Here is an 11768-nt window from a genome sequence, read left to right on the forward strand (position 1 = left end):
TTTATGTCCAAAGTGTTGCTGTTCTGCTCATTACATCCACCTTCTTGAGTTCTTTGTTCAGCAGTTTGTTTCCAGAGTCTGGCGTTAAGAGCTTTAACTGAACGACTTGGTTGAATGGAAGTTGTGAATACATCCATAGGGGAACAAGACCTGAATGGTGCAAAAAAAGAAACCGTCTTAAATGGGGAGTGGCTGGAACATGCAAAAAAGTTAGAAAAATAGTAAGATTAGATCAACTTTGCTGATCTTTTAACAGAGAAACTTACATGTTACAGCAGCTAAATAGAAAGAAGGCACAGAATGATAATAATAATAATAACAGTAAAAACATGTAGTACAGAGACAATCAACAAAGACTGAGGAATTACAGGATAAAAAGAATTAAAAACGACACGGCACCGAAGAGCTAGGCAGCTAAAATTAAAAAGAACAAAAGAGAACATGTGAAATAAGCAGGTAGAAAGACAGAATAAAACACTAAAACAAATGAAAGCTAAAAGTAAACTTCACTGTGGCTTTTAAGAAGTGATTTAAAAGAAGTTGCTGCCTCATCTCCTCAGGCAGATCGTTCCAGAGTCTCTGGTGGAGAAAGCTCGGTCACCCTCAGAGAACAACCGTAAGGGACCAAGCTGAGGATCGAGGGCTGTGACGAGGCTCATAGAAGCAAGACAAGAAAGCAAAAGTGCAATAAAAGATATCGTGGAATGAGACACGATGAGTTCACTGTTTTATGGAGCTACTGGATTGTTTCCAGTTCTATGAGGGAATAACTTCAGCACGCTTTGGGGGATGTGATCAAGAGATTAACCGTAAATTGGGAGGCGTTGCATTGTCTCAACTTCAATTAAACTTGTATTTATAAACCTCATTTTAACTCCTTTATGGATTATAATAGTTTATTGTCAACCTCTGGGTCCAATTCTGACTGTATCTGGGATATTCCAATAAGTGGGCTTCAAGATGGCGGCGAGTTTGGGTGTGAAAACTAGCCGATGTGCTGGACCAGCACCACCCACATGGCCTGTATCACATGTATTTAGCATATATTTGGCAAATTAAGTATTTAAGTAAAGAAAACAAGACTTGTTTTACATTTTTATTAAACATTAAACTGGGAAAAGTGTACGAGCATGAAAAAAGGCCAAACATTATCACCTTACGACAGTGGTGTCCAATCCTGGTCCTGGAGGGCCACGGTCCTGCATGTTTTAGATGTTTCTCTCTTCCAACACACCTGAGAGCTTAATGATGAGCTGATCATATGAATCAGGTGTGTTGGAAGAAGGGAAACATCTAAAACATGCAGGACCGTGGCCCTCCAGGACCAGGATTGGACGCCCCTGCCTTACGATCAATAAACATATTATTTACAAGGGAGTAAAGGTATCTTTCCTCTAACGTACGAGATCACACCTGTGGGTCTCTCATGGAATATTTTATCCTTTATAGCTGGAGATCAAACCTAACCGCTGAGCAGTGCAGTTACGATGGACGACATGCGATTCTCTTTGATGTGCAGTAATTAACGTCAGACAGTGTGTGAAGAACTCAGTGAAGCAGATCTCAGGTGAGCAGGTATCTGACAAACCAACAAACACGTTGCCTCCCGCGGCTGACCGGGGTGAGGTAATCTGCCACGCACGGCTGACGATCAGCCCGTGAGTCGCAACGATCGGCTGACCGTGACTTTAAACGGACAAAAGTTATTCCTGGAATCAACTTTTGTTATGACAAAAACCAGGATGATGACATCACTCTATGACGACAAATGGGCTGTTCTACTGTAGGTTGTACAGGAAGTGATTCATTTCTGATTATAAACGGGATATTCTACAAAGCCGTCTGACATTTAGGGGGCAGCACCGCATCCATTTCTGTTTGTTTACACTGAGGCACTGTTTCCCCATGTCTGCCGTGTTTTGAGATTTAAAAAAAAAATGTTATCCACCATTTGTAAGCTCAACTTAGTCTCAGCACGAGCCCTATAGATCAATAATGAACCTATCAAATTCTGATATTTAAATGACTGAGATGAAGCTGCACATAAAGCCGTCACGGATGTTGTGCTGGACGTCTTGTTTTCTTTGCTCTTCTGGACATTAAAAGGTCTGATGTGTGGGAGCGAGTTTCCATACGGGAAACCGGTCCGACTGTGGGAGTAAAACTCAGGCGCCCGGTTCCACAATGACTGACATTTATCAAGCAGAACCAGGCGCGCTCGCAGCTTTACAAATCCGATGAAAAGAGCGAACGTTTTAGCGCGTACACGGAGTTTTAGTCCACGCAGAGCTTTATGCGTCTGACCCAGATCTTTTGTCCTGTTTCCTCTCTTCGGTACAAACGATGGCCAGTGATTGCCGTTTAAGACCTTTGACCTTCGAAGCTCGAAGAATGAAATAAAAAGAACCGCCACGTCAGCGTTTCAGCCTCTAACACGATTTGCAGCTAAACTTATCGGCTAATCATTCAGATGTCAAAGGTGGCGTCTTTGCATGACTTGTTTTGTTTCTTTTACCCGGATAGAAAAACAAACGGTAGGAGAAGCTGAAACACGCTAATGTTTGGCATTTTACCGGATTCATGACTTAATTGATTCGTCCGTTATGGATTCGTTTTCCGCAGAGACCTTTTCAGCCAACGTAAATATTAACCAGGTGTTTGAATGCCGTCTCGCTGCATTAATTCCACCTCTGCCTCCCGTGTGTGAATGCAACATTTAGCATATTATTCTACAGATGACTGGAAATCAAACCGCTTTTAGTTGCTCCTTTCGCTGATGTAATCGATGTATTATGTGGCTCTTTGCAGCTGGTTTTCTTTCACAATAGCTGGAGTGTAGGTGGAAGACATTGAACACGCCGCCTGTGCTTGTGTATTTGTGCTGCATCTCATATATATATATATTTCTAGTTTATAGAACCTCCTTGACAATGAGATGCTGTCCTTTCAGTCAATTCAACACCCTCCTGAAATCACACATCTGTAAGCCTGCAGGATCGAAACAGTTGCACCTTGTTCTGTGCAATAAGCTTTAAGAGCGTTTTCATTTCAGCTCCTTGACTGCTTCTTTATCTTGCTTTTTGTTCTTTTCCTGTCATTGCTACTGGCTGGTAAATTGTCGGTGTTCTCTTCGACGATCCCCCAGAGACAACAGAAGCCGTCCTGTTGGTCTCCCTTCTGTATTAAGTGCTGCAATTCAGAGCTGCCAGAGCCGTGCGGTGAAGCTATGCCTCAGGAAATCAAACCCGCCGTCCGCTTGGCTCGGCCGGCGCTAATAGACGAGGCGGTGGCGGTTTACAGGTTAGAGATGCTGGTCTCTCACTGGAAGGCTGATCCAATAACACGCCAAAAGGAGTAAATCAGGTCAGGAAAAGAGCAGCACTTGCCCTTAATACGCCAACGAGGCAAGCAATAGAATGACCATTTACTAACTGGACACATGCCTGATGAAACTTTGATTGTTTTCTCCCACTTCAATGGCTTGTAAGCATGTGTGCACATGTGAAAAGACATGGTGTTTATTAGACGAAGGCTCAATCAATGGGTTTCTTTTTTTTAATGCCGCAATCAAGGAGACCAATGACCAGTATTTGAAACAAACATTTGCAGTAAGAATGAAAATCTAGTTGTCCAAATTTATGATAACACAAACTCCAGCTCAACATGCTATTGAAATATATTTTGGTTTATTTCTGTTTCATGTCTGTTTAATTAAAAGAAAACTAAGAATGTCCTCATCAACTTGTTTTTTTGTTTGCCAACAATCAAGTTCAAATCATTTAGAGTACATTACAGGTGTATACATTAATCTAATATAGATGTTGGAATAGTTAAATAGCTCTACAACGCATTAAAAACTATTTGCATTTCGGCCCCCAGGCTGTTCCTTAGTGTTCTGTAGGAGTTCAGGAACCTTGTTGTAAAGGTACGTTAGGACACTCTCTGAAATGTAGTGATAGAGGGCAGGATGTGCTACAGAAAACCTGTTTTCTCTACATGCATGTCAGTGAATGTATCGTAGATCAGCTGTAGTACCTGGTTGTTCCACCAGGTGGAGCCTCTCACTGTTTAACACTGTAGAGGCGTCACTCTGACTACAGGCAGTTCATGTTGGCAGCAGAGAGCATTGTGGGGGTTTAGCTAGCAAAAGGACCATGACAAAGACTTGTGGAGAGGTTAATGAGCTCCAACTAGAACTTATGCATTTCTAGTCAAAGCAGCTTCAGGTCTGGATTTAGACTTGGTCTACACTTTCTTTTAAACTGGTTTCAGACTTGGTTTTGCACTTTGTTTCAGTTTCATTTCAGACGACCGTTAGAGCAGCTTTTGGACTGATTTCAGACCAGTTACAGACCTGGTTCTTGAATTGGTTCATAATTTAACCATTTAAAAATATGTCAACCAATGCAGCAAAAGAAGAAGGTCATGCATGTCAGAAAATGTATCGTAGACCGGCTGTAGTACCTGGTTGTTCCACCAGGTGGAGCCTCTCACTGTTTAACACTGTAGAGACCAGAGGAGGCCTCACTCAGACTACAGGAAGTTCATGTTGGCGAACAGTAAGCAGGAGTTTAGCTAGCAATGGGACCATGACAGAGACGACTGTGACGGTTAGTGACCTTGGACCAGAGTTCTTATTGAAGAGATGGACTAGGACAGTGTTCCTGTGTTCCAGTGTCGTGTGGTGCACAGCTGCCCTTGTGGCTCAAATCATGTGTTTTTATCAATCATTGATTATTGATTGAGAAAATGGCTAAAAATGTGCATCCCTGTCCAGCAACAAGTTGTGCTGTCTCTTTATTACACCTTTGTGATAGCGGAGCAAAAGAAGGATCAGGTTTAGGTTCATGCCGACACCGATTAGGAAAAAAAATGCTTCGATCTGCATCCGTGAAGAGAACTTTTCCGTGTTTATCCTTCAGTGTTTTTAGGTTGTCTATGATACTACAATAACACTCAGTACCAGTAACTGGCCAAGCCAATAATCAGTCGATCCCTTCAAGATATGTCAGACAATGTGGGGATTTAATTCCATTCAAGGACAAAATGATTGACTTTCTTGTTTTTTTACAACCTTGGATATAGAAAGAGTTCCTCTTAGAGAAACCATGGGGGGGTTTAGCCTTAACGTTGCTGTTTTAGTGAGTTTGAAGTGTCTCTAAGAGTTCTTCAGCCCTAAACGTTTACAAGAAGCTCCGTTCAACCCACTGGAGATCCAATCAGCTTTCAAACAGCCTGTCACGGATGATCAGAAGCTCAAAATACTGAAAAAAGCTGTCAGAGAACGTTGTTTTGATCTCTTCCAGGAGCCTGACAGATGAGTTTGTGACTGAGAGAGAAGCTGCACAAATGCGGGATTTACTTTAAGCTTTAATTGTCTTCCCTCATTCTAATCAGTGTCGTTGAACATTTAGCCCGATGTGCATGTTTCCTCTTAATGCAGGTGATAGATCAGGAATCCAGCTTATGACATGAGAACTGTGAGAATCAACACGTTGCTGCTCTGCTGCTGGACAGCCGTCGATGTGTTTGACTCTGTGAGGTCGTTCCTGCTCAGAACAGCCTCGTCTCAGTGAAGCAGCATAAAATAAAGATTAAAGAGCCTCCTGCATGCCTCAGATCTTACTTTCTGTTTCAACAGGTTACGTCCAGGCATCCAAGCGGGATAAGAAGTTCGCCACCTGCGCTCCGAACTTCTCGTACGCGTCGCTGTGCGAGTGTCTCCGCCGAGCCTTCATCTACCGGCAGCCGTCGCCGGTGGAAACCGTCCTGTTCAACAGGAAGCAGGGCCGACAGGTAGGGCAGGTTGCCAAGCAACAGGTGGCCAGCCTGGACTCGGACAAGCCAATCCTGGGCTTCAGAGCGACCAATGAGAGACTGTACATCCTGACCTCCAGTAACCTCTTTGTTCTAAAGGTCAACAATAATTAGATTTGGGATCCTGGGACTGTTAGTTTTCATCTCTAGACCTTCTAAGAACGCCATCATTCCAAGATGAAGATTCAATATCTGCTTCAACTGAGTAAAACCTCTCATGTCTTAACTGTCTGTGGATGTCTTCTCCTGTTTCCCTTTTAATGTGCTGATAAACCAACGAGTCTAACAGTAAAAAAATATAAAACAAATGTTTCCTAGAACTGATTTTTTTTTCCCCAGTACATTCATTACAGAGGTGAATGTAAATAAATAAATACTCAACAGTAATCTTTAGTAGGGATGTCGCGATCAATACCGAGTCTTAATTTGATGCCATTTTTCTAAGACTAAACACGCTTCAAATTAAATAAATGTTTAGAACAACTATAGTTGACCAAACAACAGCAGCCACATCTAATGAAGGTCCTCGTAGGTGGTCAGGAACTTAACTTAACTTAAACTCAAGTGCTGCAAAAAGAAGTAGTTTTGATTTGAAATATGGCACCTTTGGTTTTCCATACAAAAAGCTCCAAACAATGGTCAGAACCTGTGCGATGAGTTTAGCATCACTCGCTGTGATATTTTTGGCCTTGTTGTCATCTCTCCTATAAAAAGTCTTTTTCATCTGCTGAAGCCTTGGTCTGAGTTACATGAATGAGCTCCGTGTTCTGGTGAATTTTACTTTTTAAAAGCCCTAAAGCAGCTGTTTGTGCACCTCAACACACTCACGTTGCAGATATGAGGTGTGTGAGGAAAGTTTCAGGAGTGGTGTCACAGAAGATGTATTTCAAACCCAAACTGCAAGTGTTTCCCTTCGTAGTAATCCCCCTGGAGTCTAACACACTTCTCCAGCCTTCTCCATGCACTCCTGGAAGGATTCTTCCAGGACCCTCCTCAGCTCCGTCATCACAGCCATCTTGATGTCGTCCACATCTTCTAAACCGCTCCCCTCGATGACCCCCTTGAGTTTTGGGAAGAGGAACAAATCCCACGGAGCCAGGTGGGGTGAGTAGGGAGGTTGCTCCAGCACGGTGATGTTCTCCTCAGCCAGGAACTGTGGGATGCTCAGGGCGTTATGAGCAGGTTGTCATGGTGAAGCAGCCTCCACTGGTCCTGCCACAACTCTCGCCTCTCGTAGTTTGTAGTTCAGGTTTGAAACACAGTCGTGACTTGATAATCCGACCCTTCACAATCCTAAACCTTGCTACCCGACAGATTTTTAGGAAAGGAACGGAACCCATGAAAAACATACCGACAGCCTTGGATCCTTCCAGCATCAAGCCCTCCTTGTATCTCGACCTCCGTCTTGACAATCCGACAGCCTTGATATCTGACATATAAGAAGGTTTTGCATTTAGTGTCGGATTATCGAGTCACGGCTGGATATCTTTTGTGACACCAGTCCTGGAACTTTTCTGACTCTCCTCGTCCTTCAGGTTGGTCTGCTTTTCGTTTTACTCACTAGTTATAAAATACTTGAATCAGACGTCTGCACATTTCGTACCAGTAGAGTCAAGTTAAAGCTCACTGCATCATTACCAGCCTTTTGTAATTCCATGAAATTCAATCCACAAGTGAGACTGTGCACGTCCGCTCTTAATGAAACACTCGCTAGATTTCAGGCTGCTCGGTTGTCGTATCCCATCAGATGGTCAAAGAGGAGGCGGGCGCCGAGGAAATCCCTCCACTTGGCTCATTTCAAAATCATTTCTGTGGGAAACTATGAAAGGGACGAACATTCATTTCCATAAATTTCCATAAACATGTTTCACACATCGCGCCGGCTTCTGTTGCGTTAGCCTCAATCTCGGACAGATTGGCCGAAGCCTCGGAATCTCAAGAGGCCCGAAAATTCAATCATGTCTTCTACCAATGTGTGTTTTTTTTCTTCTTCTTCTTCTTCTTCTTTTGATGCATTTAAATGGAAATGCTGCACCTTCTCATATATAAGCTGGGAGTATATCTATAAATACCGCAGATGGCGTCTTCTTCTTCTTCTTCTTTTGATGCATTTAAATGGAAATGCTGCACCTTCTCATATATAAGCTGGGAGTATATCTATAAATACCGCAGATGGCGTCTGATACCTCTGAGGTATTAAAATTCACATTTTAAACTCTTTTTTTTTTTTTTTTCCCCCTGCAGCATTAAAGATGAGCTGCCAGTCGTTCTTTGAGCCAGAATCCTTGCAGGTAAACAAACATTTGCAGCAGCAGCGACATTGTTCCATTTTGAGGAAAAAAAAACTCCCAAAGAAAAATCATCAAATCGACCGAGAAACATTCAAGAGACACTAATTTTTTTTTTTTGTTAAAAGAAAAGTTGTTTTTTTTCCTCACGTTTTCTTTGATTGTAGCACCAGAGAGACGCACGAACTGATACAGGACTGGAGGTTTGTGTAGGATTAGATTTTTTTTTAAAAAGGCTTAAACACGACATCACCTCTGGCTGCTGCGGGGAGCAGATCCGTATCAGCCACTGAGGGCGACGGTAAACGGAAACCAGCCCGTTTGCCGTCCGTTAAAACTTCCAGAAATTACAGCCGAACCAATTTATCGATAAAGCCTGAAGCTGGCGGTGTTGTGTGAACTGGAACAACAGAGAGTTTCTTCTTGTAACGACAGTGTGAGCTCCAGTCAAAGGCACTTTAATTCTCTTCATAAGGTCGGGGCCAGAGTTTTTTTGTGAGGACTATCTGCAATTTGTGTCCTGGTCTCCCTGGAGTCTGCTGCTTTCTGAGGCGTTTCTCTTTTGCTCTGCTAAGCCGCACAATAGGCTGCGGGTAATCGCCTTTTTTCCTCTCCCCCCTTTTCCCTCTCATTGTTTTGCCGCGGAAAATCCAGTTTCGCTCTGTTTTTATTTAATTATTGGTGTGCAATTGCATTAGACCGCACCGCTTGTTTTTATTAGCTGGACCAGCTTCCCCAGATTACTCGAAGGCGGCTTGTCAAAGCTGCTAATGTCTCCGAGGACGAGCTCTGTGTTTACTCAGACACAAAGACGAAGAAGGAAAAAAAAAAACCTCGCTGTCGAGCCGCCCGGCCACAGAGAATTGGATAATGAAAAACGGTAACTGCTCGACGTCCACATTTCCCAAACCTTCACGCGTTCAGGTATAAACACCACGTCAATTACAAAGTCGGCTGTTTGGCAAACTTTATTAAAAGGGCTTTTTCAAGACCTGACAGCCGCAGGTTGTAAAAAGAAAAAAACTAATCAGTTCCTCTGAGTGCGTTTCATTAGCTGCAGGGTCAGAAAGCTTGATCTGCTTCTATATTGGAATCAGGTTTCCTGAGACGTCGACGACGTGCTGCTGAGTCATATCTGCTGTTTTCTCCGACACACAGAGCAGGTGAGCTTCAGACATTCAGACGGATAGAAAGGGGAAGATGTGCAAGAGCTTTTACTGATGCATGAATCACGGTGGCATCAGAAGGATGCTCGCAGACCAAACACAGTGGTTAACACTTTTATGATATCATTTCACGTCTGCACCAAAGTCTAACGTCGTCGTCTTTGCTTCAGCAGGTTTCACGACATGCAACCTGTTGAACCTGGTCGGTTTTGTGTAATCCTACTAACAGAATATGCGGTGACATTTCTACATGCAGCTGGTTCATTAGATTTACAATAATTCATTAAAGCAATAAATGAACTGATTCAAATTTGTTGCCTGTTTTAAAACACCAGAATCCACGTAGAAGCAAAGTTGCCTTCAAGAGTTTGCAGAGCAGGTTCGAGTGTTTCAGCTCAGATAGCATGTTGAGTTGTTGACTGCATTCTCACAGCTGTAAATTTTTAAAATTTTCCAGCACACGACATTCAAACAGTTCTAAAAACCAAACACCACACAGCCCTGCATCAGGAGGACACGTTCCTGAAAAAACAAATCCAACCAGACCGCCTCACAATCAGCTTGTTTTAGATGCACGATAAAGTCATGCAAAGTTTTTGCCCTCATGCTGAGAATATTGTTTAGATTTAAAGGCCCTTGAAGTCCATAATGTTGGTCTTTTTAACTCTTGTTGCCTTTTCCATCATTTCTGAGCTTCATAACTTCACCTCACACAAAACAACAGTCATGCATTTTCATTCTTTCATAGATTTGTTATAGTTCTTCTGGAAAAATTACAAATTTGCTGAGTTACAAATACACATACAGCAATGCTAGTGTTTTGTTCAACGTCCTTTTGGCCATTTTGACCTCAGCACTTTTCATATGGAAGGATTTAAGTCAGGACTAATCCCAGCCTGATGGAACCATGTCTTCACCACTTTGATGTGTTTGGACTCATTGTCTGGTTGGAACATCCAACTGTGTCCCAGATCAACCTTCTGCTGATGGTTTCAGGTTTTAATCCTCCTCCTTCATTGTTCCATTGACTTTGTGTAAAGCTCCAGAGCATGATGCTGCCACCTCCATGCTTGATGGTAGGTCTGGTGTTCTTGGGGTTAAAGGCCTCACCTTCTCTCCTCCACACATGGTTCTGCTCAGTGTTTGTTCCACAGAACTTTCCTCCAGAAGGCCTTTTCTTTGTCCATGTGATCAGTGGAGCTTTAAGGTTCTGCTTCTAGAGGAAGAACTTCCTTCTCCATCAGCCTCTCAGCTCATGTTGATGTCAGACCCTGTGGACACTGACGGCTGTGTTCCAGCAGCTTCTGGTCCATCCAGAGCTGCTTTCTGCTGGTTCCTGGTTGACTCTTGACCATCCTGACCAGTCGTCTCTCAGCAGCAGGTGATAGTTTGTGTTTCCTTCCTGATGGTGGCAGTAACACAACTGGACCGTGAACGTTATGCTGACACACTGATGGTTCTGGGATCTGAAGCTGCTCTGAAACGGCTCCAAGTGACTTTTTGACTTGTCCAAGCCACTTATTTGCTTTTTCAGATCTTAGATGAGCTCCTCAGACTTTCCTACTTTACAGTTTGTGGCTGAGGCTAATGAGTGGATCAGATGGTTCTGTTTAAATTGGCTCAGAGGAGTCAGCAGCTGTAGACAATCGTAATCACTCAGGAGACGTTAAGAAGCCATGCTGCTAAGTAAATTAGATCAACACAACTTTCTACATCACTACAACTGGTAAGTCAAGTTGCTGTATGTGTATTTTTGACCCAGCAGATTTTGTTGTATTTCCAGAAGATCTGTAATAAATCTATGTTTGTTTCAGTGGTTCCATCGTTGGGAATCCAGAGTTCTAGGAGTCACTGGAATGTAAGGCTGCTGTGATATTCATGGTCTCTACGAGTGATTGTAAACTTTTAGTCACGACTCTTTGTCTGAAATTGTAAATCTAGCGAACAATGTGTCACGTAAAAGCATTCAAGGTCACATAAATACAGCCAATCACAATGAATACAGTCAATATGTTATCTTTATTAACGGGTGCAAACGACGTGCATCTACACAATAAGCTGCAGATACATGACTGTGTTGCATAAACAGAAACGCGCCGCAAAAAGAAAACGCTGCAGTCACACAACAGGAGTGCCACAGGCCTCTAGGGGCAGCAGTGAGCTACAACGGTGAGCCAGTAACGGTAGTTGAGGGAAAAGCTGCATGAAAAGGTTTGTATTCTCTGGTCTCCGTGGATAAACATGAATAACAGAGAACACAGGCAGACGGTAGTAAAACTCCACTTGAGCAGCCACTTAAGCGGCTACTTTTTTTACACACTTTGAACACGGCGGCTTAAACAATTTATGGATTTTTACGAATTCGCCTCGAGACCAAAGTGACGTTGAGAGCGACAGAGAGACTGAGGAAGTGATGAAGTGATTCTGAGGCTGTTCAGCTCCTGAAGACACTGAAGAAGACGACTTTAGTGGTTTTAGTGCAGGAGGAAGATGAAGA

General features: G+C 43.0%; 1 protein-coding gene across 1 annotated transcript in view; it reads left to right on the top strand.

Moving 5' to 3' along the window:
* nudcd1 (NudC domain containing 1) overlaps positions 1–6125 on the top strand; it is a 70350-nt gene extending 64225 nt beyond the window's left edge. Inside the window, exon 9 of the mRNA XM_008299814.1 lies at positions 5642–6125. Coding sequence (XP_008298036.1) covers positions 5642–5931 — 290 coding nt within the window. The 3' untranslated portion in view covers positions 5932–6125. The remainder of the gene's footprint in view (positions 1–5641) is intronic.
* Positions 6126–11768: the final 5643 nt, after the last annotated feature.

This window comes from Stegastes partitus, unplaced genomic scaffold (genome assembly GCF_000690725.1).
Source record: "Stegastes partitus isolate 25-593 unplaced genomic scaffold, Stegastes_partitus-1.0.2 Scaffold1467, whole genome shotgun sequence".
Lineage (NCBI taxonomy): Eukaryota > Metazoa > Chordata > Actinopteri > Pomacentridae > Stegastes > Stegastes partitus.